This window comes from Nerophis ophidion, linkage group LG22, assembly GCF_033978795.1.
Source record: "Nerophis ophidion isolate RoL-2023_Sa linkage group LG22, RoL_Noph_v1.0, whole genome shotgun sequence".
Lineage (NCBI taxonomy): Eukaryota > Metazoa > Chordata > Actinopteri > Syngnathiformes > Syngnathidae > Nerophis > Nerophis ophidion.
In genome coordinates, this window is record NC_084632.1 from 18959066 (window position 1) to 18987042 (window position 27977).

Sequence of the window (27977 nt, forward strand, 5' to 3'; positions counted from 1 at the left end):
CAGCTCCCTTTTAAAATCATATCAACAGATACACGTTTTTATAATGTTGACTTTATTTGGTAGTTAAAGTGCATACATGAACAATGGTAGTCTGGAAGAAGGTAAATAAGGACAATAGGTTTCACACCAACTAAAACATTTTGAACCAGCACATTTTCATCAGATGACTCACTCCTGCAAGAAAGACAAGCTACCGCGACAAAACACGCACAATGTCATTGCATAATTGAAATAGAAAACAAACATTTACGTCAGCAGTATTTCTTGACAGCAATAAAATATTAAGTGCAACTAAATGATTTGGATAAAAGAAGAAGGGCAATTTTTACAGTCACTAGAGCGACAAGTCACAGAAACATTACTTACTTTGGGGGGAAACAACAAATAGAGAGGTATTTGGTCAGCTCAAACTCAAACAAAACTTTCCCCTTTTTTTTTCATGCTGAATAATTCTTCCGATTGACCAAATATTTGAATAAAATGTCTATGTCTGAAAGGATGACGGACAAATGTCAAACAGGTGACAGGAAAACATATTTTTTGTAACACTCCTCTCAATCACAACATTCCTGTAGATTGTTCTTTTTCTGCCCTTCTCGTAGTTTTGATTTGCACTATGAGGCGACACCATTCCGATTTGTATTTGCTTCCAAGTAGCCTCTTTCAGATACAGGGGTTAGGGGGTGAGCAAAACACAATCCAAAGAAAATATTGCCAGATCCTGAGATAGTTTTGCGAGATCTTGAGATAATTTTAAATGTATTTCGAAGTCAGGTATTTGTTTACTTCCGGTAAACAAATTTGGTTGAGAAGAAGTCCTTTAATCCACAGATGTCCCGGCACAAAATGTTATGTGGACCACAAAAGGCTGGAAATAATACATACTGTAGGGATTTATATGGCCCCATTTCTGAGTGAATGTTGCGTGAGGGGTGGGGGGGGGGTTATAATTTTGCAATGCAGTCTGCTGAAAATGATGGAAAGTGTCACTCTATATAGCAACTGATGCTGTGGCCAAAGTCGGAATTGCCACAAAACGGATTTTAAAAAATTCAACACTGTAGTGCCGACTGGCGACTAAAGCGGAACGTGCAACCCCTAATATGAATTCTCTTCCTTTTCTTCCAATTCGACACTTTCTGGCATTTTCAGTTTTAACAGAAAACATGTACTGCGTGTAATTGCATTGAATCAGGGCTTCTGCAAATGAAATTAAATCCCTTGCTGATAATAGTGCGCTATTTGGTAGCTGGCAACTGTCGCACTAATTGCTAGCTGACAACTAGCGTTCCAGTTGCTAGCTGACAAGTAGGGTGTCAATCGCTAGCTGACAACTAGCACGCCAAGTGCTAGCTGACAATTAGCACGCTAATTGCCAGCTGGCAGCAAGGGCTTTATTGTCAGCTGACAGTAGTGTGCTAATTGCTAACTGACAACTAGCGCTCTAATCACTAGCTGGCAACTAGGGCGCAGATCGCTAGCTGGCCACTACAGCGTGCCGATGGCTAGCTATACTAAATACTAACATGAATGAAGTAATGATTTACTCATGTTATTATTTATTCATATTCAACTACGTGACAATGCGTTGGCTCAATGTTCATGTGTATTTAAATACATTTGTGAAAAAATTGTAAGGGTAAATATAAAACGATATATCATAAAAATCAACCAAAAACTTCACAGCTTCCCTGCAGTACCCCTTTTGTCTGCCGTGGAATCGCGGACCCTCTGTTGAAGATCTCTGCTATAGGCTCTAAATTGAGCTCTAAATTGAGCGCTTCGATCTGCAGTGTAAACGCAGCTATCACAATTCAAACAACCTCAAATTCTACATAACAGTCTCTAAACTTCTACCAACATACTCTATAATGGAAGCTGATGTTAATATACCATGCAGTAGCTTGTTTTGTTCAAATGTTATATTGATGTAATTGTTTCCAGCACTGCTATTACAGAGACTTACATTTTAATTGTGAATACTCATTCTTGTCAGCCCTCACCTTTTCCCAGAAATTCTCCTGTCTTTTTCACTTCTTTAGTGGTGCCCTTGCGTTTTTGTATTTTTCCCATGTTGTAAATTTCAGGCAGAATTCCACTTGTTTTCCCTTATTTAACAGAAACATTCCCTTATTTTGTAATGCAAATGTATGTGAATATGACCATAACTGAGATCACTGGGGAAAGTATTTTCAAAGCTTGTTCCCTCATACTGCAACCATTCCAAGCCAGCAGTGACACAGTAAAATCACCTGAGGAGGGTTTGGATGTAAGAAAATCGAGTGTGTATTTTAAATCAATATTTCACCATGTTTTGTCATGTTTAGGGAAAATTCCATTCACTTGTATAATGGCTACTTGAACAAAACTGATTAATGTACAAAGGTAAAAAATAGACAACTAGATTTGGGTATATAGGAATTGCCGTATTTTCCAGATTATTGCGCACATAAACCGCACCCACTAAATTTTAGAAGTAAATCTTTTTTTCCATGTATTAGCTGCACCGGACTGTAAGCAGAAGATATATGTTGTGACATCAGTTATTTTATAAATGGTCATTCCTTAATTGTTTCCAAACGGTGCCTGACACCCAGCAGTAAAATGGCTGATCAAACAAAACAAAAGTCATCGTCATGGACCCACTAGCTGCGGAAGCGAACTCTCCAATCAGCTTAACATGTTCAATAACTCCTCTGTGACGTTTTGGTGAATTTATGAAACTGGAACTATACGAACAGAATGCCATTGTAAGTTAATACTAATACGTAAACGTGTTATCATATTAGCTAATGCTAAGAATCTTAGCTTGGTAACATTACGATAGTACGTACAAATAAGCATGAAAACACTCCTACAGACATCACACTGGGGACGGTTTAGTAATTATGAAATATTTTAGTTATGTTGTAAAACTTCCAAAACATTGTTTGGAGTGATGAATGAAGAAAGGCTATGGACTAGTCGACGACGGAACGGCACTTGTACTTCTGGTTCAAAGCACACAACCAAAGATAATACTGTGGACGTTCACCCTGCAGCGCCTGCAGTGACCAAACTTGTCCAAAAGATGGCGCCATTGCACAATGAATAACACAATTTTTCAGTGTTAAAAACTTCAAAACAAATATGGCCGTTTGCAAAGAAATTCATAAATTAGCCCCACTGTTTTATAAGCTACAAGATAACAGCTCATCTTCTGTCTATAGTTTCATCAAACCGATCGTTTCAGGTGCGTTATACTAGGCTGATGTGTTTCTTTGTGCATGGGGATGAAGTATATACGTTACAATACAGCAGCAGAAGATGACATCGCACACACACTTGAGAAAATACAAAGTTACCTACTCCAAATAATAAACCACTGTTGGTAACAAGATGCCACACACTAGCACTGTCCATTAGTGCTCTGTTAGTCACATGACATCCGTCAGCACACTTAGCACCATCACAAATCGGCCTGCTTCAGTTACAGACAATAACATGACATAACAGAAAACGGTCATGATACATCCGCATCAAATGAGATGCATTAGTGCAAATTCTATGCTTTAATGTTACCCCATTTAAGAGCTGCTGTGCAATTCTTGTGGTGTGCATTCAGTTTCAATGTTTTTCTCTTCACAAGAACGGTACAAAAACTGCGTTTTGAATATTTTACAGAACGGATTTAACACGTATTCTAAATGTGTGTATGTAAATAATCTGTGTAACAGAAACAAGAACACAAGCACTCACAGGTATACTAACAGTTAGTTGGTGTGTCGCACAACACTCCCATTGACAACCATAAGTCTCGCACATATTTGTACTGCCATTTGTCTGATAGCACTGCTCTCAATACAATTTTCACAGCCTTTGCGCAATTTTTTTTTGTTGCACCTTTGGCAGCAATTACAGCCACAAGCCTTTTTGCCACAAACTTGGCACTCCTATCTTTGGGCAGTTTTGCCTATTCCTCTTTGCAGCACCTCTCAAGCTCCATCAGGTTGGATGGAAAGCATTGGTTTTCTTCCAGGATGTCTCTGTACATTGCTGCATTTATTTTTCCCTCTATCCTAACTAGTCTACCAGGTCCTGCTGCTGAAAAACATCCACACAGCATTATGCTGCCTCCACCATGCTTAATTCACTTGAGGCTGTAATAGCTGCGCAAGGTGCATCAACAGAGTATTAAGAAAATTTTGTGAATACTTATGTACATGTTATTTTTAAAATATGTTCTACCTTTTCACATTGTCATTATGGGGTATTGTTTGGGGAATTTTGATGACGAAAACGAATTATTCCATTTTGGAATATGGCTGTAACATAAATGTGGAAAAAATAAAGCGGTGTTAATACTCCACAAATGCTCTGTAAATAAATCTCTCGCAGGTTGTTTATTCTATGGCAACAACATACTGATGTTACTAAATATTGTTGGAAATATTAGCATTGCTGGACAACAGGGAAGCAACTTCAAAATGTAAACATTTTAGGCGAAACGTAAACTTGGGTGACCAAATAGTAGGAGCAGCCCACCTTTTGGTGAGGTTGAATCTTTTAAAACATTGTGAAAATCTTCTTCCTAATTTTCAGCTGTTTTCTGTTTGTGTATATGCTATGCCTCTAGAACTTGTCTAATGCAGCCATTGAATGACACTCCCCACCCACAAAAAATAATAATAAAAAAACAATAACAAAATGTATGTTCCTCTCGGTCAAAAACATTGCAACCCAGAAATGACAAACGCACTGAGCGGAAATTTAAACTCAACACCGCATTACTGTTACTACCAGTGTTATGAAAATTACTTTTTAAAAGTAATTATAGTTACTTGACCAAAAATGTAATTTAATTATGAATGGAATTAAACTTTAATACATGTAATTGTGTTTTTTAAATATAATTAATATGCTGTTGAGAAGTTTTATGATGGCAGACAGTGAGTGCCTTTTTAAAAGGCGGTGCCTGTTGCCAGGCAACGTGTAATTTCAGCGAGAGCTTCAACTGAGCTGTATTTGTTAGCTTCAGTGGAGGCGGTTTTGTTGGCTGTGACAGCTGTTTTGTTGAATCTTTTCACCAGTTTGTGTTACCTCTGGTTTTTAAAGAGGATCCCCCGCCAGTCGCTGGAGCTATAGTACGGGAATTGGTGTCGGCAAAGCGCGGTAGCGACTCCGGATGCGTGCCGTACCCTTCTCAGCTACGGTGCCTGCCAGGCCCCCCGGCCGCAAACTGCTGTAACAAAGGCACATCAAAAGATACCGGTATGACGTATTGTTACAAAAATATATCTCTTTCTAAAATATACCGGTATTAACTGTAAAATTGTTCATAGTAATACCAGTATACCGCCCAGCCCTAGTGAGGGGTTAATCATTTTGCCAAGCAGTCTGCTTAAAAATGATGTAAAGTACCACTCTGTATAACGCAACTGGCGTTGTGGTCAAAGTTGGAATTGCCACAAAACGCATTTAAGATATTCAACACTCTACTGCCATCTGGCGGCTAAGGTGGATAGTGCACATCCCCAATTTGTCACGTTTTATGTGTCAGGTAGCCTGCGACAAATGGGGCCCATATGAATCCCCTTCTTACTGTACATGCAGAAAACAGTGCAGATATATATTTGCGTTATAAAATAAATATACACTAAGTATATATAAATTAATGAATGAATCACTTTTACCGTCACTAAGGGCAAGATGGCAAAGTGCAGAGAAAGAGGGGAAGGTAAGGAATACAATTGCCACCTTCATACTTTGCCATAATTTCTTTCTTCAATTCAATAAAGTTTCTTATCTACTTTTTCAAACTGAATCATACAAAAAAAATTGGGTTTTAACGAAAACTGTGGTACCACTGTAATAGCTGCTTAAACACCATTACCATTACTTAAGTGTAGGGATATGCGAATCGATAGGCCACAAATCAGTATCGGCCGATTTTTGTGAAAATTATGTGATCGCCATTGCCGATCAATGCATTTTATTGTTGATCCCTCTGGCTGACTGTGTAGCTAACAGCTAATTATGTGTCTCCATACACAATGTGGAGCAGCTCCACCTAAGGTATTAACTACCTCCATTACTGCAAATAAGCTGCATTTCTTTATATCATAAGTGTCTAAGTATCATTATCCACGAAGGACGAGGCTGAACACACCAAGAAAGAGAATAAGGAACTTGTTTAAATATTGTGTTGATATTGTTAAACTGTCAATAGCACCCCCCATAAATAAATAAAATATTTAAGGGATTATAATACATGTGATTGGTATCGGCCGATCTCACTTATGGATGATCAGGACATCCTGAGTAAAGAGAATCATTAATTGCAGATGTACCGATTGTTTACATTGTCATTGGGTCCGCCAGCAAATTGCTTCAATAAAAATCTCCTCAAGGAATAAGTGACTGTCAAAGCAATGTTAAACATACTGTGGGCATCTATCATACTGTCACAGCACGTGAGGTTTCATAGTTAATGCACTAAAAAAATCTTGGTCTCAAATATAATTTTCTATTTTTTGTTGCCTAACAAGAAAAACATTACAGACATGTGATTGTTCTAAAAACGAAAAACAAAGGGAGGTATCATCATGCTTTTGTAGGATATAAAAAATAAGCGCTAAAATTCTCAACACCTTTTCAGTTTGAGCTGGTTAACAGTGTCCTTCCTGTTTTGCTGTTCTTCGGAGTGCTGATAAAGTGAAACATCGAGAAAGTGCTATCAGTGTGGCATGCTGGTGGTTTCTCAGCTGGGCTGCTGGCTGAGAGCAGGCCAGGCCAGGGTTACATTCAGCTGCTGGTTGTGTTGGATCAGGGATGTGTGCTGATAGTGGAGCACCAGCTCTTTGAGTGATGGGTACAGGTTATATGGCTCAGCAAAGCCATAGCCCGTAGATGTCCTGTTGATCATACAGTGCTTCACGTGCCCGTCCACGCTGTGCAAGAGGGTCAACGGTCTGTTATTTCTATCATAAATGACACTATCCAAAGAAGCAAATTTGAATGTACTCACGCTACAGAGCAGGCGTAGGATCCTTTCTGACTTTGGCTATCTCTGATGAGGAAAGTGCCGTCCCTTCTGCCTCTAAGCAGTTCCTCTGCCTCCTTTCGAGTCATACTTCCAACATACCAGGTTCTCTCCTCGTGGTGGGTACCGTCTGCTAGGGTGTATGGGCTAACAAAAAGTGGAAGCTTCAATTTCAAATTACATTGTGAAGCAGAGAACACTACTATTACAAAGGCGCATTGGATTGTAAGGCGCATTAAATGGGTCATATTTATTTAATTTTTTTCTAAATTTTTAAACTCTTCCTTGTCGTTTACATAACATGGAAGGTGGCTCTTTGGTTAAAATGTTTCATAGATTAAAGGCCTACTGAAATGAGATTTTCTTATTTAAACGGGGATAGCAGGTCCATTCTATGTGTCACACTTGATCATTTGGCAATATTGCCATATTTTTGCTGAAAGGATTTAGTAAAGAACATCGACAATAAAGTTTGCAACTTTTGGTAGCTAACAGAAAAGCCCTGCCTTTACAGGAAGTTACAGACGATAACGTCACCCGTTGATGGCTCCTCAAATCCTCACATTGTTTTTAATGGAAGCCTCCAATAAAAAGGGCTATTGGGACTGAGAGAACGACAATTCCCCCATTAATTTGAGCGAAGGTGAAAGATTCGTGTTTGAGGATATTGATAGCGACGGACTAGGAAAAAAAAAAAAAAAAACGCGATTGCATTGGGACAGATTCAGACACATTTACTAGGATAATTCTGGGAAATCCCTTATCTTTCTATTGTGTTGCTAGTGTTTTAGTGAGTTTAATATGACCTGATAGTCGGAAGGGTGTATCCACGGGTGTGTAGAGGCCAGTGTCTGATGGAAGTTGACGGTAGCTGTACGGACGGCACAAGCTCAGCTGATCTCCGGTAGGTGGCGACTTTTTACCACAATTTTCTCACCGGAAACTGTTGGTTGACAAGTGGTCGGGATCCATGTTCGCTTGACCGCTCTATTCCATAGTAAAGTTTCTCCTCCGGGAATTTTAAACAAGGAATCACCTTGTGTTTGTGTGGCTAAAGGCTAAAGCTTCCCAACTCCATCTTTCTACTTTGACTTTTCCATTATTAATTGAACAAATTGCAAAAGCTTTAGCAACACAGATGTCCAAAATACTGTGTAATTATGCGGTTAAAGCAGACGACTTTTAGCTGTGTGTGCGCGCAGCGCCAAAATTTCCTAACAGTCCGTGACGTCACGCGTACACGTCAGCATTCTGCGACGTTTTCAACAGGACACTTTGCGGGAAATTTAAAATTGCAATTTAGTAAACTAAAAATGCCGTATTGGCATGTGTTGCAATGTTAATATTTCATCATTGATATATAAACTATCAGACTGCGTGGTCGGTAGTAGTGAGTTTCAGTAGGCCTTTAAGTGTTACAGACCATCTTCAAGTCGCTTTCTGACTGTCGCTTAACGATGCGCCATTTTGTGGGCGGTCTTATTTATGTGGCTCCACTTTGACAGTGTTTCCTCCTCGTCGTGCCTCTTGTTCAAGGACATGATACTGACTAGGATGGTGAAAGCTGGATTCGTACCAGGAACCTTCAAGTTTCAAGACTTCAGCTATACTATCTGAGCCACACCCCAAAATAAAGGGATAAACAATGATACTCACTCTTCTTCATTTCTTACACCAAGCCAGTCATTAATTTGGCTTTGCCTGGTTCCTTGCTGTGAGAGCCAGCTGTAACCGAGAGCAGAGTTAGTTTGCTTGGATAGATATGATTTGCTCTAAGTTAGTATGCACATAAAAAGACCTATTCAGTAATTCTAATTCCAGGTAAGAATCCATAGGATTAATGTAGAAAGAACTGTTAAATTAATTGGAAGTGTGGACTTACATCAAATACTGATCTCTGATTTTTTTGAGCTGCACGAGGTCTGGCTTCAGGTGATTTATTCTTCTGTCAACTTCCATGTGGGCCAGCACCTTGCTTTTCAATTCATTTTCCAACATCATTTTGCTGTTGTGTATCTCCTCCACCCTTGATTGCAGCTCATCAGAGTTATTCTGAATCCTAGAAAAAAGCAGGCCAGACTCAGTAAAGGATGTTTATTTACTCATCTCCTTCATGAATGTTTTTACCTCTATTGAACATGAACTGCAAGTTTGCATTAAGGAGAAACGCTATGACACTTTAATCATAATGTGATGTTTAAGTTGGTCGGTAATAGAAAATTATTTAAATACAAACTGCTCGGATGTGGTAAATTAGTCCAAGTAACAGACTGTCATTTGTATCAGAACAATTGATATTACAAGTATTAGGGAAATCATACTTTTTTTTACATGGATAAATTGTCAGATTTTAAAGGGCCAGTCTAGTGTTGTTAAATATATCAATGTATATTGCAGGCATGTCATTTTTCCGTCTAAAGTCGTAATTTCGTCTTTTTTAATCTCGGGGGGGAAAAAGTGTCGACCAATCAACTACGGTGAAGTTGATTGGTCAATATGTTCCTTGTGACCAATCAGGACATCTGTTATGAATGATGATGTTACCGCCATTTTCCAAATGTAAACGATGTCAGTTCTCGAGAGAAAGGACGCTTCACGAGTAAAAGAAATTGATAAACATGTCAGAAATAAGTTTCGAAGGAACTGGATGGAAAGGGAAATCACTGATACTGTTGGGAAGAAGGAAGTTACGACTTTGTTCGGCGATTTTATTCGGAAAATCGATCGTCCCGGAAGAGTTTTGTGCACGTGGTGTCATGATAATATTGACTATGGATCACAAGGTTTCAAGGCTTTGGAAGTACATGCGAAACGCCAAAAACATATGAAACAACTTGAAGCAGGGAAAACAAACTTTTCACTAGCTGGTACTTTTGGATGTCAACCGAAAGTGAGCAAACCTTACGGACTTCATCCTTTGTTTACATCGACAACTGCCGTAGACATCGAGAGGAAAGATCCATGACAGGGTTGTTAATAATGAGGTAAGCTAAAAAATATTTGCCTGCCAAATACGCATGTTTGTTTTAAATATTAACCAATTATTGCTTCTCGAAATATAAATATTTTTTTCTAAAAATAAAAAGCCACTTGAAAATATATTATGAAATTACAGAAATTCAAAGAGTCGCATTATTGATTCCAGTTAACAATTTATTTGAACAATTTTTGCATATAATACTAGAGGCAGAAGTTGGCAGTGAAATCCAAAAAAGAAGCTACAAAAGCAGAGACCAAAAGGAAAATACAGGCTGCTCAGAAAATTGCAAGGAAAGCTCATGTTAGGACTCTCTGAGCAAGTAAATGTGTGAAGTGAACTGAAGTAATGTGGTAATACTGTAAATAAACTGTAGATAATAACACCTGTGGATGTGAAATGAACACAATATGTAAATATTAGTGACTAAATACTGTTGGGACTGAACCATATTCATTAGGATAATTGCGGTATGTATGTTCTATTAATGATGTTTTCATGTCTTTAAACACTAAAATATTTTCTTCAAATGGTGCTGTGTTTGTTAATTTTAGCATGTTAAATTGGTGAAAAACCAGGACCTGGACCTGGCTGGGGGCCTTCGTCCCCCAGACCTCCGGAAATTTTTTCAGTCTTTTTCATTGTGGTCAAATTACATGCCTGATATTGTAGTGCCATATAAAAACTTCCCAGCGCTAATACATCCATGCATGCTAGAGTTGGCGGGAGCATGGATATCAACAACTTTGCAGAGACGAAAAGCACAAACCAACCAAACCCACAGTGGAATTAATGCCAAATAAAGGAAAAAGAAACTCCTTTTGTATGGCTTTGGTTTGTATTAAAAATTCAGACACTGACCAAACAAGTGTAGGGTAATCTGCACAAACTTGAAAGAGTTTAATATTTTCTATCACCTAAAGACTCTGCATGAAAAACATAACCGAGACAGTGTTGAAATGTGCTACCTCAAAACCGCAGAGTGATGAAAAGAAAAACATACCTAACAATCGTTCTCCAAATACATTGTTTATGATAGGTGTATGACATTAATGAGGATACACTAAATTGGGTTTAAGACATGACAAGATTTTAAATTTTTTTTAGCAGGGGTGCTGTGTAGGTTGGTAGAGTTGGGACAATTCCAAAAAAAGCAGCAGCACTGTCTCATCCGTCATGCCTGCCTGAGTGGGCAAGTTACACCGTAAACGAAGAGGTCTGTGCTCGCTTTCGGTTTGTAGTGTGAATTCCACATTTAATTTGCGATTCTAATCCCTTGCGCAAGACCAAACTAATATGCTTATAACTATTAAAAACACAACATTTCTGACTACCTTCTTTCAGGGAGACCGCTTTTAAATATGAAGCACATTTTGATCTAGTTACATCTCATCTATGACCAGCAGTCCTGTAGACACAGAGAAAATTGCAGATACCATCTCTAAATTCATATGTGCCGACATTGCCCTAGTATACACTGTTAAAAAGAAGGCAAGCCACTAAAATACTTTTGTTTTTGTAATTGTCTTGTCATTTTTATACATAAAATGGGTTTTAAAAATAGAAGGGGAAAATATTTGCTAAATTGACGTTAATTCCATGTGTATAGAAAAAATGTTATTTAGTCGTCCCAAGCCACATCACTCTTCAAATATTGCAGTTTTACCACATCGCTGATATTTTTTTTTTTTTTATAAGATTTTTCCTAGATTATGCATTTTTAATCTTAAAAATAGTAAAACTAACTAAAAATATCAATACCACAAGAGTATTGGCCCAATGATGAGACCAAACAAATTAGAGCACGCTGTTCAGTATCGTGGCCACTGATCGCCTCAGTCTCAGGCAGCATTACAATATTATTTTATAATATTGTAGAGGTGAGTTCAGGGTGTTATTTCCTGTCTAAGGGCTCTCATAATGTGGAAAATATGTTTGGAAGGTAGTTAAAAGTTGTTATGCTCTAGCTATGAAAATAATAAATTTATAATATAATGAGTCTGACTTTGTTGGAACCAATAACAGTGGTAAACGAGGAATTACTCTATCGTGATATACTGCATATCATCTGTATCAGTATGAATAATTTTCTCTACATCGCGTAGCTCTAGTCCAGCCTGCCAGTAAAAAAAATATACATTTATTGATTCACTGTTGGTCAGAGGTTATACATGTTGTACAGCAGGGGTTCGGCAACCCGCGGCTCCGGAGCCACATGCGGCTCTTTGATCACTCTGACGTGGCTCAGCTGCATACCTGCTGATCCCCCCCATTTTTTCCGGGAGGTTTCCGGATTTCAATGCCTCTCCCTGAAATCTCCCGAGGATAATTTTCTCAGATTTCCATCCGGACAACAATGTTGAGGGTGTGCCGTGATGGCAATAACATTAACGCTCTCTAGAACATGCCGTCGCGTGCGCCTTCATACCATGTTAACTGAGGGCCGGCCGGCCACATCTAGTGTGTGGCTGCCGTTACCACGCTCAAGTGACTGCAAGGCATACTTGCTCAACAGCCATACAGGTTACACTGAGGGTTGGGATACAAACAACTTTAACATTCTTACTAATATGTGCCACACTGTGAACCCACACCAAACAAGAATCACAAACACATTTCGGGAGAACATCTGCATAACATAAACATATACACCCCCCCTTCCTCCATGCGTTGGTTGGGTGGGGCGGGGGTGTATAATGTAGCCCGGAATAGTTAGGGATGCATGGGATTGTGGGTATTTGTTCTGTTGTGTTTATATTGTGTTACGGAGCGTATGTTATCCCGAAATGTTTGTCATTGTTTTTTGGTGTGGGTTCACAGTGTGGCGCATAATCTGATTCTGATTAGTAAGAGTGTTAAAGTTGTTTATTCGGCCACCCTCAGTGTGACCTGTATGGCTGTTGAACAAGTATGCCTTGCAGTCAATTAGTGTGTCTGCAGAAGCCACATACAATATGTAATTGGGCTGACAAGCTGTTTGTTACGTTTGTAGAGGGTGTTAAGCGCAATGCCATCACAGAACGCTCTTAATATTGTCGTTTGGATGAAAATCCGGAGACATTCAAGAGAACAGTTGCCCTGAACTTTGGGAGTCTCTCCGATAAATTGGGATGGTTGGCAATTGTGATGTTGTCAAACGGCATTAAATTAAAATTCGCGGGCCGCACTAATATTACATTTTCATATAAAGGTGCGGGCCGCGTGTCTGAGACCCCTGGTTTATACATAGCACAAAGCAAAATAAAACTTTGTACGCTGTGTTATTTCATTTTAAATTTCAAAAGAGTTTTGTGGCTCCATTGTTTTCTTTATTTTGTGAAACGGGTCAAAATGGCTCTTTGGGGGGTAAAGGTTGCCGACCCCTGTTGTACAGGTAGTGTGCATGCTCAGAAAGTACTCTTCATAATTGGAATAAATATTTAATAATTGAAAAACAACACATCAAATCAAAATGTGTTTGGTTTCGTACTTGTCAGTTTCTGTGCTGTTGTCTAATTTTAGGAACATGTCAATGTATTCCTTGCTGTAGCGCTCTTGGGTTTCACACTCCTCTTCAAAAATCCGAATGATTTCACTGAAAGCCTCAATGGCCATCCGTTTAGTCTGTAATTCCTACATGGGATGAAGAAACTATTGTTATACAGGAAATTCTGTTGTATAAAAATGTATATTAGCATTTTTATGTTGCTTGATGAGGGCAAGACTCAATGTTTGGGACACTACTGTACCTGTGATGTTAGGTTGAGCTCCTTATAGAGACGGTCATACTCTTTGCTTTTCTCTTCATAATGGTCCTGAAATAACTTGAGCCGTTCTCCGACTGCATCCATGCCAACCTCCATCACAACATGCTGCACAGACAGATATATTTTACTGATAAATTGTGAAGACTTTCTGATTTAAACTAATATTGTTAAATGTGGGGGGAGTTATTCATTTCTGAAAACTCTTCAAAGTTTGCTCAGTGTTTTAACCCAGCACAAAATGAAAGTAGTAACAATAGTCTATCATTTACTTTTTAAAATGTTGATTCAGTTGACATTATTTATTGTATATTCTCCCGGAACTAAGCATGAATGCAAAAAACATTTTTGTCATAATACAAACAAGATAACTCACCTGCAAATATTTGGAGATGGGAAACAGCAGCCGCGTATCTAGTTTAGAGTTGTACTGGGCCAGTGACTTGTCCTGGTAGTACTGAATAAGCTCCACGACTGAAAGGAAAGTCAATGGCTCAGAGAAGCCGTACTTTCCACCATGATGGAGGATTTTTATCAGTCTATTGGAGCCATCTTTCCTGTAAGAATTAAATACATCGGATGTAAAAACATACATCCATCCATCCATTTTTCTACCACTTGTCCCTTACAGGGTAACGGAGGGTGCTGGAGCGTATCTCCGCTGCATTCCCGCTGGAAGGCGGGGTACAAAAACAAGTGTGCGTGTGTGTGTGTGTGTGTATATATGTATATGTATATATGAGTGTGAATGTTGTCTGTCTGTCTGTGTTGGCCCTGCGATGAGGTGGCGACTTGTCCATGGTGTACCCCGCCCGAATGCAGCTGAGATGGGCTCCAGCAACCCCAAAAGAACTTCAACTTTAGTGATATTTTCTTTTGTTTTTAGAGCTGGGCGACATGGACCAAAACTGATATCCCGGTATTTTTAGGTTAAATGGTGATATACAATATATTGGTATTTCAAACAAAACATTGGTGTTACTACCAGTGTTCTGAAAAATATGTTCTTGTTACTCAACCAAAAAACTAATATAATTAATAATGGAAATACACCATAATATCAATAATTACTAATGCATCACTTTAAAAAACAACAACTTTTAATCTAGGTGCAGTTGAGAGATGTTTCATATGAGAGCAGCACGTGCGTGCATGTGTATGCCTTTCTAAAAGGCAGTATCAGTTGCCAAGTGACCTGACGTCAGCGTGCTGCATCAGACAAGAAGAAATTGGTATTCATGTTTCTTTATCAGAGTGGTTGAGCCTTTTTGTGTTGCAAATGAGACCTGATGAAAGACTATATTAAAGGCCTACTGAAATGAGATGTTCTTATTCAAACGGGGATAGCAGGTCCATTCTGTGTCATACTTGATAATTTCAGGATATTGCATATTTTTGCTGAAAGGCTTTAGTAGAGAGCATCGACGATAAAGTTCGCAACTTTTGATCGCTAATAAAAAAGCCTTGCCTGTACTGGAAGTAGCAGACGATGTGCGCGTGACTTCACGGGTTGTGGAGCTCCTCACATCCTCACATTGTTTACAATCATGGCCACCGGCAGCGAGAGCGATTCGGACCGAGAAAGCGACGTTATCACCATTAATTTGAGCGAGGATGAAAGATTTGTGGATGAGAATAGTGAGATTGAAGGACTAGAAAAAAAAAAAGGGCAGTAGGAGCGATTCAGATATTAGACACACTTACCAGGATAATACTGGAAAATCCCCTATATAGTTATTGTGTTACTAGTGTTTTAGTGAGATTATATAGTCGTACCTGAAAGTCAGCGGGATGTGGCCACGGGTGTTGTGACTGCCAGCGTCTCTGAGGGAAGCCACGTTTCTCGACAAAGCTGCATGAGGAATGACGAAAGCTCCGCTCATGTCCACGGTAAGAGCCGACTTATTACCACAATTTTTTCACCGAAACTTGCCGGTTGACATGTGGTAGAGAACCATGTTCGCTTGACCGCTCTGTTCCATAGTTAAGCTTCACCTTCGGAAATGTAAACAAGGAAACACCGGCTGTGTTTGTGTTGCTAAAGGCAGCCGCAATACACCGCTTCCCACCTACATCTTTCTTCTTTGACGTCTCCATTATTAATTGAAAAAAATTGCAAAAGATTCAGCAACACATATGTCCAGAATAATGTGTAATTATGCGATTAAAGCAGACGACTTATAGCTGGGATCGGGCTGGAACAAAATGTCCGCTACAATCCGTGACGTCACGCGCACGCGTCATCATACGCGTCATCGTACCGCAACGTTTTTAACAGGATACTTCGCGCGAAATTTAAAATTGCAATTTAGTAAACTAATAAGGCCGTATTTGCATGTGTTGCAATGTTAAGATTTCATCATTGATATATAAACTATCAGGCTGCGGGGTCGGTAGTAGTGGGTTTAAGTAGGCCTTTAATGTTATAAGTATTTTATAAGAATCACCTTATAGCAGCTAGATTTACATCATGTAATGTTTTACTGTAAACTAGTGGCCAGTCAGTATACACTAAGATCATCACAATGGGATTACTTTTCTCTTTTTTTTTTAAAAAACAAGCCTATGGATTCGACTAAAGATTGACTGTGGGCAAAATCTAACTAATCAGATTTGACTATGAAAATAAGAAAATCTTTAGTCGAAGATAGCCCTACACTTAAATCTACAGTTACATTTTGAAGAAATTGACAGTTTTTTATTATCATTATTATTATTATTATTATTGTTACTACTATTATTATTATACTCTTCATTCTCCTTGGTCATTTGGTGGTTCTTTGTGAGAGGCTGCGGAAGGACAGTGTACGTGGGTGCTTTCTTGATTAGAAATTCCAACTGGAAAAACAAGTTCACCTCAGTGTTAAGGTGTATTCCCCCTTGACCTTGCTAGAAGCATCTCGTACCAAGAATGTGCCATCGGGTGTGTTTCTCATCATCCTGTTGACTTCGTCTCTGATGAAATACAGCAGTTATTTTTCATTAAGCTTAATTTAAAGTATTTAACTGATCAATTCCCCAAAGTCTTCTAGTTGTATTTGTGGCGCTGTAAGAAGAGAAAAGAGAGCCTCTGCACCTTGAGATGTTGCCCCAGTACCACTCTGAATCAGCCAGCTGTTTTTGCTCAGTGCAGGCATCACAAGCTGCCATTGCTGTGGTGATGATGTTCTTGGGCGGGATCTCTGCTCGAAGAGATGCAATGATAATAGCGTATTGTTCAATAAAATATTGTTCTTCATATGAAATGTATTTGTTGACCTAATGCAAACAGTGTCTGGTTGTTTCTTAACTTTGCAAGTATTTTTCCAGTGCCAAATGTAACTTAGATAATGGGTTTCACTATGTAAAGCACTTAGTCACTTGAGAAAAGTGCTATATAGATGTAATTCACTTCACACTCCACTCCACTTTACAAGTCCAACTACACACCAACACGGGAAAAACAAACCTAATGGTCTAATCCCTCCTTAGTTGGATTGTACTCAATAGACCAGACATCAGGTGGGGAAACTCTACAGAAGAACAACAATACCAATATTGATAACTGTATAGCCTAAAAACTTATTTGGACAACATACTGCTATAAAAACAGAGAATTCCTTTGACTAAGCAAGTTGAAGAGAATACCGTCTTCCTTGGGGATGTTTCCTAAGTCCTGAAACACGTCGTCATCAGCAGCGGCAAATGTGGAAAGATCCTGCATGAACGCTGTCAAAGTGGGAGACTGAGCCTCGCTGTCATTTCGGCTCATCTGAGGCTGCACGGTCTCTGCAATATCAAATGTAGAACGACCCGGTGTTAGCCATCCTGTCCGTTCAGACTAGTCTGTTACTGATGATCTGCATTATGTCTGTGTTGTTCACAAGCTGCTGTCTTACTGACAAGGACTCCTAAGAGAGTGATATGGTTATGTTGCTTAGTACTGCACTATGTGGGAAACACTGCCCAGACTAGTCTGCTGACAGGTGACACTGTCTGACTGCCTAGAATACCAGGAATGGCACTCCTCAATGCTTTGGCACACTGGGCCAGAATGTGTGTTGCTTGGAGTTCGACCTCGCCTTGCCTCGCCTCGCTTTGCCTTGCCTCACAAACAACAGCTGTCTGCATAGAGATTACTTGTTACGCTAAATTGCTGCTGTCTATCGTTCCTGTGTCTTCATAACAGTATGGCTTCAGACTGTTTGCATTGGCATTGCACTCGCAAGCTTTATATGTGTGCAAGCCATGACATGCTGTTATAAGCAGTAGAACGTTTATACCTTTTGATACTTGATGACATGCTAAGAGATGCATTAAATTGTCTGCATGCAGCCAACGCCTTAAGTGGAAGGAATAATGTGTATGACTTGTTAAAATTAGAAAGGCCCTAACTTATCAACCCATGCCCTACATACAGGAAATTTCACTTGCGTCATAAATTATGTCTGTTTATAAATGTTAAGTCTATGTGAACACACTCCCTCAACCTCAAAAACAGTATAATCCTAGCTGTTGAAATACCCGCAAGGATATATTATGACTATCAGTGGAAAGCTTGTGGTCAAAACATTTATTGTGCCTTCTTTTCTTCGAACCAGAGAAATACCACATGTGGTCCTTTTTAAAAAAGGTATATACTATTTTTATAGGGAAAACATTTTTTCCCTACATTTAAAACAGTTCCTTGTCGTCTACGTAACATGTAATGGTGGTTATTTAATTAAAATCAGGGGTTTCAAACACGAGGCCCGAGACGTTATTTTGCGGCCCGCACCTTAATATGAAAAATTCAATGTTTGTGCGGCCCGTAAGTTTTATATGAATGGCGCTTTAAGGCGTCATACTTGTATACCCTCGATTTTTCCGGGAGACTCCCAATTTTCAGTGCCCCTCCAGGGGTAATCCAAAATTTCACCCAAAACAACAATATTAAGGGGGCACTGTGGAGGCATTGCCTTTAGCGTTCTCTACAACCTGTACAAACAGCGTGCCAGTCCAGCCACATGTTGTATTTGGCTTCTGTAGACGCAGTAAGCGACTGCAAGACATAGTTGATCAACAGCCACACAGGTCACACTGAGGGTGGCCATATAAACAACTTAAACACTGTTACAAATATGTGCCACACTGTGAACCCACACCAAACAAGAATGACAAACACATTTTGGGAGAACATCTGCACTGTAACACAACAGAAAAAATACCCAGAATCCAATGCAGCCCTAACTCTTCCGGGCTACATTATACGCCCCCGCCCCTTGTTGTAGCACAGAAGCCTTGTACAATATGTGACTGGGCCGGCACACTGTTTGTATGGTGGAAAATCAGACGAGACTGCAGGTTGTAGAGGAGGCTAAGGGCAATACCATCACGGCACGCCCTAATATTGTTGTCCGGGTGAAAACCGGGAGAATGATTGCTCTGGGAAATTGTCGGGAGGGGCACTGACATTCGGGTGTTACCCGGAAAGACCGCGAGAGTTGGCAATTATGTTGCTAGGGCGGGAAAGCCATTCAAAGAAAGTGAAATCAATACAAAGTGCATGTTAGATTTTTTTAAGAAATCTTTTCTTGCGGCCCAGCCTCACACAGTTTCTGCATCCAGTGGCCCCCAGGTAAATTGAGTTTGAAACCCTTGGTCAAAATGTTGCATAGATTATGTTTAACAAACCATCTTCAAGCGGCTTTCTGAACATCTCTTCGGGATGCACCGTTTTGTTGGCAGTTTTCTTTATGATGCTCCTCTTTGACTGCATGTTCTCCTCATCAGCCGTGTTGTAGTTTTTAGCGCTTCTATATCGAGTCTGACAGATATGTTACAGCTATATGCTACTTTATATTAAAAATGCCAACAGCGGAGGATAAATGTGCACTTACTAGCCAATGTGACCCACAACAAAAGGATGGAGTTAAAAAAAAAAAGGAACTTATGGCGGACTTGTGCAAAGATCTTCGGGTAAATGTTTGCCTTATATGGAGATATCCGCTGATGTCACACTTAAGAGAAATGTCATAAATTGGCTAAATTCCAAAAAGCTTGTTTGGACGAATTATTAAGGAAGGCAAGATTGTTTTATAAATATCTACACCATGCCTCTATGGTTTGATTTAAAAAATTTGCAGATGACCAAATTTTTTTTTTTTTTTTGCCTTCAAGTGGCCTAGATGGAATATTTTCTGCCAGTCTAAACACCCTAAAGTGCTTCAAATCTTTTCGCATCAGATTTGGGTCACGTCAGAAGGTACTTCTGATTGGATTCTAATCTTTTCAAATATCACTGGAGTCTAAACAGAAAGGCAACCCGATTGTGACTTTTACGTCATTTTTGGGCGAGCAACGTCATTTGTGTGTGTGGGGAAAAACGCAACCCGCCAGCAGAAGTGGACACAACATCCGGTTTTGGTGAGCAACGTGTTTTTTCGGTGCGTCAATAGTGCACAAATAATTTGCGTGTGCGTGTGTGTGTACTCACACACACAAATGTACGTTGTGATGTATTTACTTGCATGTTACGTACATTGCGTAAATTGTTTACGCAGGTGAATTGAAAAATAAAGTTAACGTAGCTCCCCGCTGATGTCCGTTTCTCCTGAACTGACAAGATTAAAACCCTCTATATATATATATATATATATATAGAGGGTTTGTAATCTAAAAGCCGGAAAAAAATCAGATCTGGGCCTCTCTGACCTGCAGTGTGAATGTAGTCTAAGATGAGAAGTTGACAATATAAATAAGTACAAATATAACTGGTGAGGTGTTGCCTACAGTAGACCATTGTGGTGGTATTGCAATGGCAACAGAATGCACGAGTGTGGTTTGTTGAGGGGAAACATGAATTCCATCAAATTGACTTTCTGAAGCAGAGCATAATCCCCTCACTTGGTAAACTTGGTAGCACATAAATGTGAAGTTGCTAACTAATCCTATGTGTAAGTGTGGACTGGCATCTTCAAGGGGAAGGTGGAGGGCATACGTTTTTTAACATCCATTAACTGCATGATGCCATCATGAAAGTGCGGAAAATGGTTCTAGTAACATCTTTGCAGTTTTGGTAAATTCCATGCCTAAAAAGATTAAGGCAATGTTATATCACAAAGGTGATCACACCGAAGTTCACTTACTTGTGTTGTCAGATATTTAGATTAAATGCAAACTTATTTCACATTATAAAACAAAATCTTGCATTTCAACAATTAACCTGTGACGTCATTGTTTCGACAACTGTAGCTTTAGGGGGGTTTAAACAAAAAGCCACTTGTCACGAGTTTGCGTAAATATTAAATGTTATAAATGTGCCTGTTACTATATTACATTACATATATACTTACATCATGCATGGAGGTGTTTGGATGTTTTTTTAGAGGCTATATAAGCAAAATTGAACAACTCTCATAGGCTCCAATGCAAGCAGACTTTTGATTGAATTTATTTAACGGAGCCATATGTAATGATTTCCTGTCAAGTCATCATTAAAATGTCCTGATATGTCAAAAAGCATTAATACATTTCATTTAAAAATTGGATTTACAGTCCCGAAATCTTATTGTTTACATTTCGATGTCCCGCTCTCGACCCTTTGACCAATTATGTCTGTGAGTGTTTTACATCCAGTTTGCCAGTTGCGCACCACCATTTTCATCGAGCTACTGCCACTGGCAAAGGTACTAACATGTCAGGCCTTAGTAAATCTAAAAAGCGTCATTAAGATTCTAAACGTATTCATGACAAAGGTAGAAACAAAAAAAGGATTTGTATCGGGGAATGGCTTTGAAAGATGGAGACAATTGAAGGCTTAGAAGATTTTTTCATCTGATGCCAAACTTGCCAATTTCTTCCTTGATAGGCAAGTAAGGCATTTACGTTTTGTTATTACTTATAATAAATGGAAATGGACATTTCGTATGTAAAGTCTATTGTCCAATACAGTCTATGATCTTGTTTATCTAAGCCAGGGGTCTCAATTGGCCCGCGGGCCAATTGCGGCCCGCTAGACGTTATTTTACGGCCCGCACCTTAATATACAAGTTTAATGTTAGTGCGGCCCGTGAGTTTTATTTGACAGCGTTGTGTTATTTGGGTCCAAATGGCTCTTTCAACGTTCTGGGTTGCCTACCCCTGCGTTAGTGGAAAAGCGGCAAACGAGTGAAAGCGACAGAGACGTTGCCATGGAGACGAGGATTTTCTTACGTGCCTTGCTGCAGTCACACCGCAACACCTGTCCGTCAGTAATAACAGTCCCTGATAACCTGGACCAAATCAAACCGTTATTTGTTGTTTTTATTATTTAATTTGCATTGCCTCACATTTCTTGATTCTCAATTTGTTCATTCATATTTTGATTTTATTTGGCGTTGAAAATAAAAATAAAGACATTTAAAAATATTTTTTGGAAGAAATCTTTTCTTGCGGCCCAGCCTCACCCAGACCCTGCATCCAGTGGCCCCCAGGCACATTGAGTTTGAGACGACTGATCTAAGCTAGTATGTTCATGCAACGAATGCTTAGCATGCTAGCCCGGTCAATTGGAGCATACGTATAGCCCAGTTCGATGACACATCGGCGTATAGGCTAACGGGGTAAATATATGCCCTTTAACCTGTATGTTGATGAACTGACAGGGCAAAATATTTTTTCGACATATAAAACCTGTTTGGATATGGGTAGTGTCAGTGCCTATTTTCTTCTCAATATGCTGATACGCTGAGGAAGTGGGTTCCAACATTAGCACGGCTGTCATGGCAATGTGAAATGTATGGAGACAGCCAAATCACATGATGAAATATTTCTTCATTCATGTTTGCAGATTGTGGACTACATCTACCTATTCATATGGCAATCTGACACGTTTGAAACAGTACCCTATAGGCATACCTTGGTAAAATGTCTCCTCTTTAGTTGTGGGTGTACATTAGGCTGCTAAGCATGCTGTACTTATTTTCAGCGGTATAACCATTGCCAGCGTTTGTAGTAGTTCATTTTAGTCTTTTTTTCTGATAATACAGACAATAACCGTTCGATTGCTATTTGTTACGATATTGTACGCAGACATGATGTTGTTCTTCCTGGAAATAGCCAAATTTCTGTGTAAAATGTGTTGCTTGAAGATTTGTTGTTGACAAAATGCTTGTCTATTCAACTAATATGGTCCCAGCACCTCAACCCCTAGTAAGAGGCAGTGGAAGTTTGAAGTTCCTTGGAGTAGCCCTGTAGATTGAGCTGGATTCGGCTGGTATCTGGCAACCTCAGTCAGGGAGAGGGGGAAGGGAATACAGAATTTTGACTTTGATTGCAGTACCATTTCTGGCCAGATTTTTACATATGGCTCCTTTTTAATATTTAGAATGCATAAAAAAGCCTTCTGTCATCCATCCATCCATTTTCTACCGCTTATTCCCTTTGGGGTCGCGGTGGGCGCTGGTGCCTATCTCAGCTACAATCGGGCGGAAGGCAGGGTACACCCTGGACAAGTCGCCACCTAATCGCAGGGCCAACACAGATAGACAGACAACACTCACATTCACACATAAGGGCCAGTTTAGTGTTGCCAATCAACCTATCCCCAGGTGCATGTCTTTGGAAGTGGGAGGAAGCCGGAGTACCCGGAGCGAACCCACGCATTAACAAGGAGAACATGCAAACTCCAAACAGAAAGAGCCCGAGGCCGGGATTGAACCCAGGACTACTCAGGACCTTCGTATTGTGAGGCCGACGCACTAACCCCTCTTTCGCCGTGAAGCCTGCCTTCTGTCATGTCTTTCATAATGATTCTGAAAAGATGGGCAAAATTCCAAAAAAAAGTGCACTTCCCCATTTAAAAGTGTGCTGAAAATAGGGCCTTTGCAGGCTTTGATCGGGTTCAAAATTGGCTATAAAGGCTTTGAGATATTAAGAATATTATTATAACCCTACTGTATATTTTATATCCCTCTTGCTAACAGCAAACCAAAATATGTGTGCAACAATTTATACATTACAGCTACATACAAATGCCGGGCTTGAATTTAACCGAGGCGACTGCCCTCGTCTTTTGTAGTCATGCCCTAAAAAATTTACCAACATCAGCAGCAAGAACATGCCGTGACCGTCCTTGACTTTTTACTTGTTAATAGACGAAGGATGTAACAGTAAATGATATGATAATTCGCGATAAAATTCCAGACGTTTAGTAACACAACATTTATTAATGAATTTTAGGCAACACGAAGTCAGGCGCATGTGCACTAGCGTCGTTTGGCTTGATAATGTCAACATCGATTTTGCTCTGGAGATTTCCTCTTACACGGAGCCAAGCGCTTGATATAACATCATTTTTCTCTCGCTTCCCGCCATACGTTTGAGAGCGTACTGCTGTTAGATGTTGACAGGTGTGGACAATATTGGAGATAGACACACTTGTCCCCACACTAAAAGTATACAGCAAAGAAGAAAACCTATTTGATTTTGTTTTTATTTTCTCAATACAGGGGTCATCAGCTGCTGTGACTGACAGTTAATGACGTGAGGAAAAATGCAGCTGGTGATGTGTCGTGAACGTTGTCACAACTTGTTTATAAAGTCTCTAGTTTGTTTACTGGGATGTTCACTCGTCCTTTATTCAACTGCAAACTGTATCAGTGTTCAAACAACATCAAAACTAGCTAAAATGTTTTGTCATCTCATCGAATGGAACGCAGGCTGTGAAGATTGTGTTCGATATGAGAGGTGTCACTCTCTATTTTTGTTGGCCAAGCTGTTGTACTGATAGGTGAAGAACAAAGCCTGTTTATTTGACTTAATCTTCATTAGCTAAAATGCTTTGTGTTTTATTTTGATATCAAAAAGTGAACACCAGGTTTTTTGTACATTGCTTATTTTTTCCATGTCACAAATGTATTACTTCAAAAACCCTTCATGTGACATAGCAGGGTGTTGTTGTGTGTAGTTAATTCTAATGTACAAAATATTTCTGCTCAAACTCTTAATTGATCTGTCCTGATACAGCATCTACATGTACATATAAATATATATAACTTAAATAATACAAAAAAACCCTCCCTCTATAAATGTTAAAATACAGAAAAAGGCATCATGTAATGACAAAAAATTGACAAGTTGATATTATTAAAGAATAAAAAAACAAGAAATATTTGTTTTTAGATATATGGATAATGTGTATTTATGGTCTTTTTATTAGACATTACAAATTATATGATGGTATTACGTTCACAACCCAACACTGCTTTACCTACGAATCAGTAATCATGATTTCAATAGTGATAACAATCTTAATTATTACTTCGGTTATATATATATATATATATATACATATATATATATATATATATATATATATATATATATATATATATATATATATATATATATATATATATATATATATATATATATATATATATATATAGCACACACACATTTTAAAACTCCAACTAACCCTTGCCTCGAAAGAAAAATATTTTTTACCTTGGTGCCCTAAAATATGAGCCCTCCTTTTATGGTAACAGTTGCCTTGACCTTAAAAAGTTAAAATTCGAGGCCCACGAATGCAATGTCTGAGTAGCAGGATGTTACTTTGGTATTCCACACAGAAAAAGCACTGTTTGTGTGTGTGAGCTGTTAATACTGTAATCCATTTCTTTACAGATTGATTAGCATAATGTGTCAATAAACATCATCAGCATTTTACCTTGAAATGATAGTGACTGATGAGAGCATGGAGCTGAAGATATGTCAGCCTCCTTTTGTGATTGGCTGGATGATGTTATTGGAGGACATATAAAATGTGGTCCATGCTCATCCCCCATTTGGTCGGTCTTTTCGTCGATGAGATGGAGTGATGCCAATGGTGACGTCAGCAAATCTGCCTGCTGGAACTTGTTGTCCTTGTTCCAAAACCGAAAACCTGCATCGGCCATTTTCCTGACGGAGGTTTTATCAAGGTGGTGTAGCAGCGTGATGCTGGGTTCCAGGGTGCTGTTGGTCACATGCTATCAGCTTCCCGTTACACTCATGGCCAATGATAGACAGGGCGACAGGGCGGATTTCATGGATGCCATGTGTTCAGGAGGAAGGACTCTTTCCTCAGTCTGAATCCCTGAGTGAACCACATCTTTGAGCAGAATGTTGACCTTTGTCAGAAAATCACTTTTTAGGAGAAAACAAATCCTTCACTTATGTAAGCCACAATATGTACCTTTTTTTGACAGAATTGAGGTTTTGGATACAAATACAATATCACCTCTATAGCGCTATCCTCAATGGTTAAAACATGCTTTTTTCTAATCAATTTTCATCAAAATAATTTATTTTACAACCTTTTTACATTAATCAGCCCTGTGTATTTTTTTGGTGATGCGTTTACTTTAAAGCAGAATGACAATATCTTTTAGTGTGTGATTATCTACGGTATATTATATTATCTTTAGTTATATTTATCTGATGCCTTATTTAAGTACAGCAAGACTCGCACTAAGTTGTAAGATATTATTAAATGTCTTATTTTTGCAATATAATCAAGGATTACTATAACAAGAAAATGAGACACGAAACCAAATATTGAAATCTGTTTAATTCCCCAATGGCGCAGCACAGCCAGAACAGAGCGACCCATTTAACGTAATAGCTTTATTTTCCGCAGAACTCGATTAACGACAGACTCCATGGGAATGGCGCTAAATTCTTCAAGCTTTTGGAATTTAGTCAGCAATTTATGACCCTATGTCTTTTCTTATACTCTAGGTATCAACAGTAAAGTGATTTTACAGTTATCTTTTACGCAAGAGAAACATTTACGGTATATATTTGCATAATGAATAAAGTTGATGCCAGTTAAGATCGTCATGTTTTTCGATAAAACAAAATTGTTGATTTTGTCGATTGCAACTGAAAAAATTAAGCGCATATACCAGATCAGCATAAAAAACCTTTATCTACGTCACCTCTTTCAGGTTCCGCAGTTTTATCAGTACAGTGACTTTTTTACCATTTCATTTACTGTCTTATTCTAACTCTGTACATCTAATGTCGTACAGATTATTTGTTATGTAATCCAATTTCATAAAGGACCATTTGGTAGAAACCAAAATTACCAACCGATGACAATCATTGGACAATGCCGCACAATAAAAAATCCGGTAAGTAATGAAATATTTCGAGTGGTATGCAGTCGATGCAGTTTTTGTTCGACATCATTTGAGATTTGGTCCTACAGCAACCTTTCGATAACCTCGTTTTTGGGATTAACAAACAATCATAATTTCTGAGATGCAAGTTAAATATTCGATCCACAATTTGGCTTGATTTTGATCATGATCTAATCAAACTGTACTCATTTTGTTAACTAGTGAAAAATAGGAAAATACCTACAAAAGTTAGAACAATTAATATGGTAAAAATAGAAAGGTAAAGTGTTTGCTAAGGAGTTTGTAAGGAAACGAGCAACTCAAATCACCAAGTTAAAATTCGCCGGATAAAGACGGACGACGATGAAATGGTTTCTGCAGATGGGACGGTTGACGTCCGCCATATTTGCACAAGATTTCATGCCATCTTTGCCCTATATTGTATCGGATTGAAGGCTAAACATGCGTAGAACTTTGGCAATGGCAACTTTTTTGTAGATATCCAAACTGCCTGAAGAATGAATCTATTATCTAGAATGCCTATAGTACGCACTTACCTGGTCAAAGACTAGAGAGACCAGCCATTAGAAGAACCCAACGTTTCGTCGACATCCATAACGTGGTGAGGAGACGTAGCTGAACACACACGTGGCTCGGATCAAACCAACCACCGGCTTTGGTCCTCACGCCATCTTATGTCCTTCCGCTCCTCCTATCCTGTACCGCCTCTTCTCCTGTGTCCTCCATCTTTGAAAATCCTCACCACTATGTGTTTGTGTATCCCGTACGAAAGAAACTTCTTCCCACGATGTCATTCCTTCTGGGTATTTCTTCTCGTCTCCTCTCCAAGACCATTAATGTCCTCCCTGATATCAAGCATTTTCCAGTACTTTTCCCACTTGTGTTTAGTTTCTGACATGCCTCTAAAAAGGAAAAACAAAACTTTTCTAGGATTGCAGTTAAAATATTGAAATTGTCCATCAGGTTAAAAAAAAGGTTAAAAACAACCATGCAAATGATGGTACGAGAAAGGTAAAGGCACACGCAGCACTGGTCTCTTCACCCTGGAACTCTTTTTCACAGTTGTGCCAGCACAGTGGGGGTCAGAAGCATGAGAATGAAGCGGTGGGGGG

The 27977-nt window shown here is 39.1% G+C and overlaps 2 protein-coding genes across 5 annotated transcripts in view; one reads left to right on the forward strand and one right to left on the reverse strand.

Annotated features, from left to right (window-relative positions):
* The window catches only part of LOC133540636 (GTP cyclohydrolase 1-like), a 65694-nt gene that overhangs the window by 5810 nt on the left and 31907 nt on the right, over positions 1 to 27977 (forward strand). The gene's annotated exons all lie outside the window — the stretch shown is intronic.
* On the reverse strand, positions 32 to 27947 carry LOC133540632 (phosphatidylinositol 3-kinase regulatory subunit alpha-like). Of its 3 annotated transcripts, none has more exons than XM_061883411.1 (12): positions 27402 to 27947; positions 25410 to 25832; positions 17369 to 17509; positions 16818 to 16923; positions 16598 to 16696; positions 14118 to 14298; positions 13727 to 13849; positions 13468 to 13610; positions 8904 to 9080; positions 8678 to 8746; positions 7007 to 7168; positions 32 to 6929 (listed from the first exon to the last, which is right to left on the reverse strand). In XM_061883411.1, the coding sequence occupies exons 2-12, from the start codon at positions 25636 to 25638 to the stop codon at positions 6740 to 6742; spliced, it is 1620 nt and encodes a 539-aa protein (XP_061739395.1). In that variant the 5' UTR covers positions 25639 to 25832; positions 27402 to 27947; the 3' UTR covers positions 32 to 6739. The 3 variants fall into 3 exon arrangements, with proteins under 3 accessions (XP_061739395.1, XP_061739394.1, XP_061739396.1); XM_061883410.1 differs by having other exon boundaries at positions 25410 to 25851; XM_061883412.1 differs by lacking the exons at positions 25410 to 25832; positions 27402 to 27947 and adding an exon at positions 17190 to 17253 and having other exon boundaries at positions 17369 to 17506.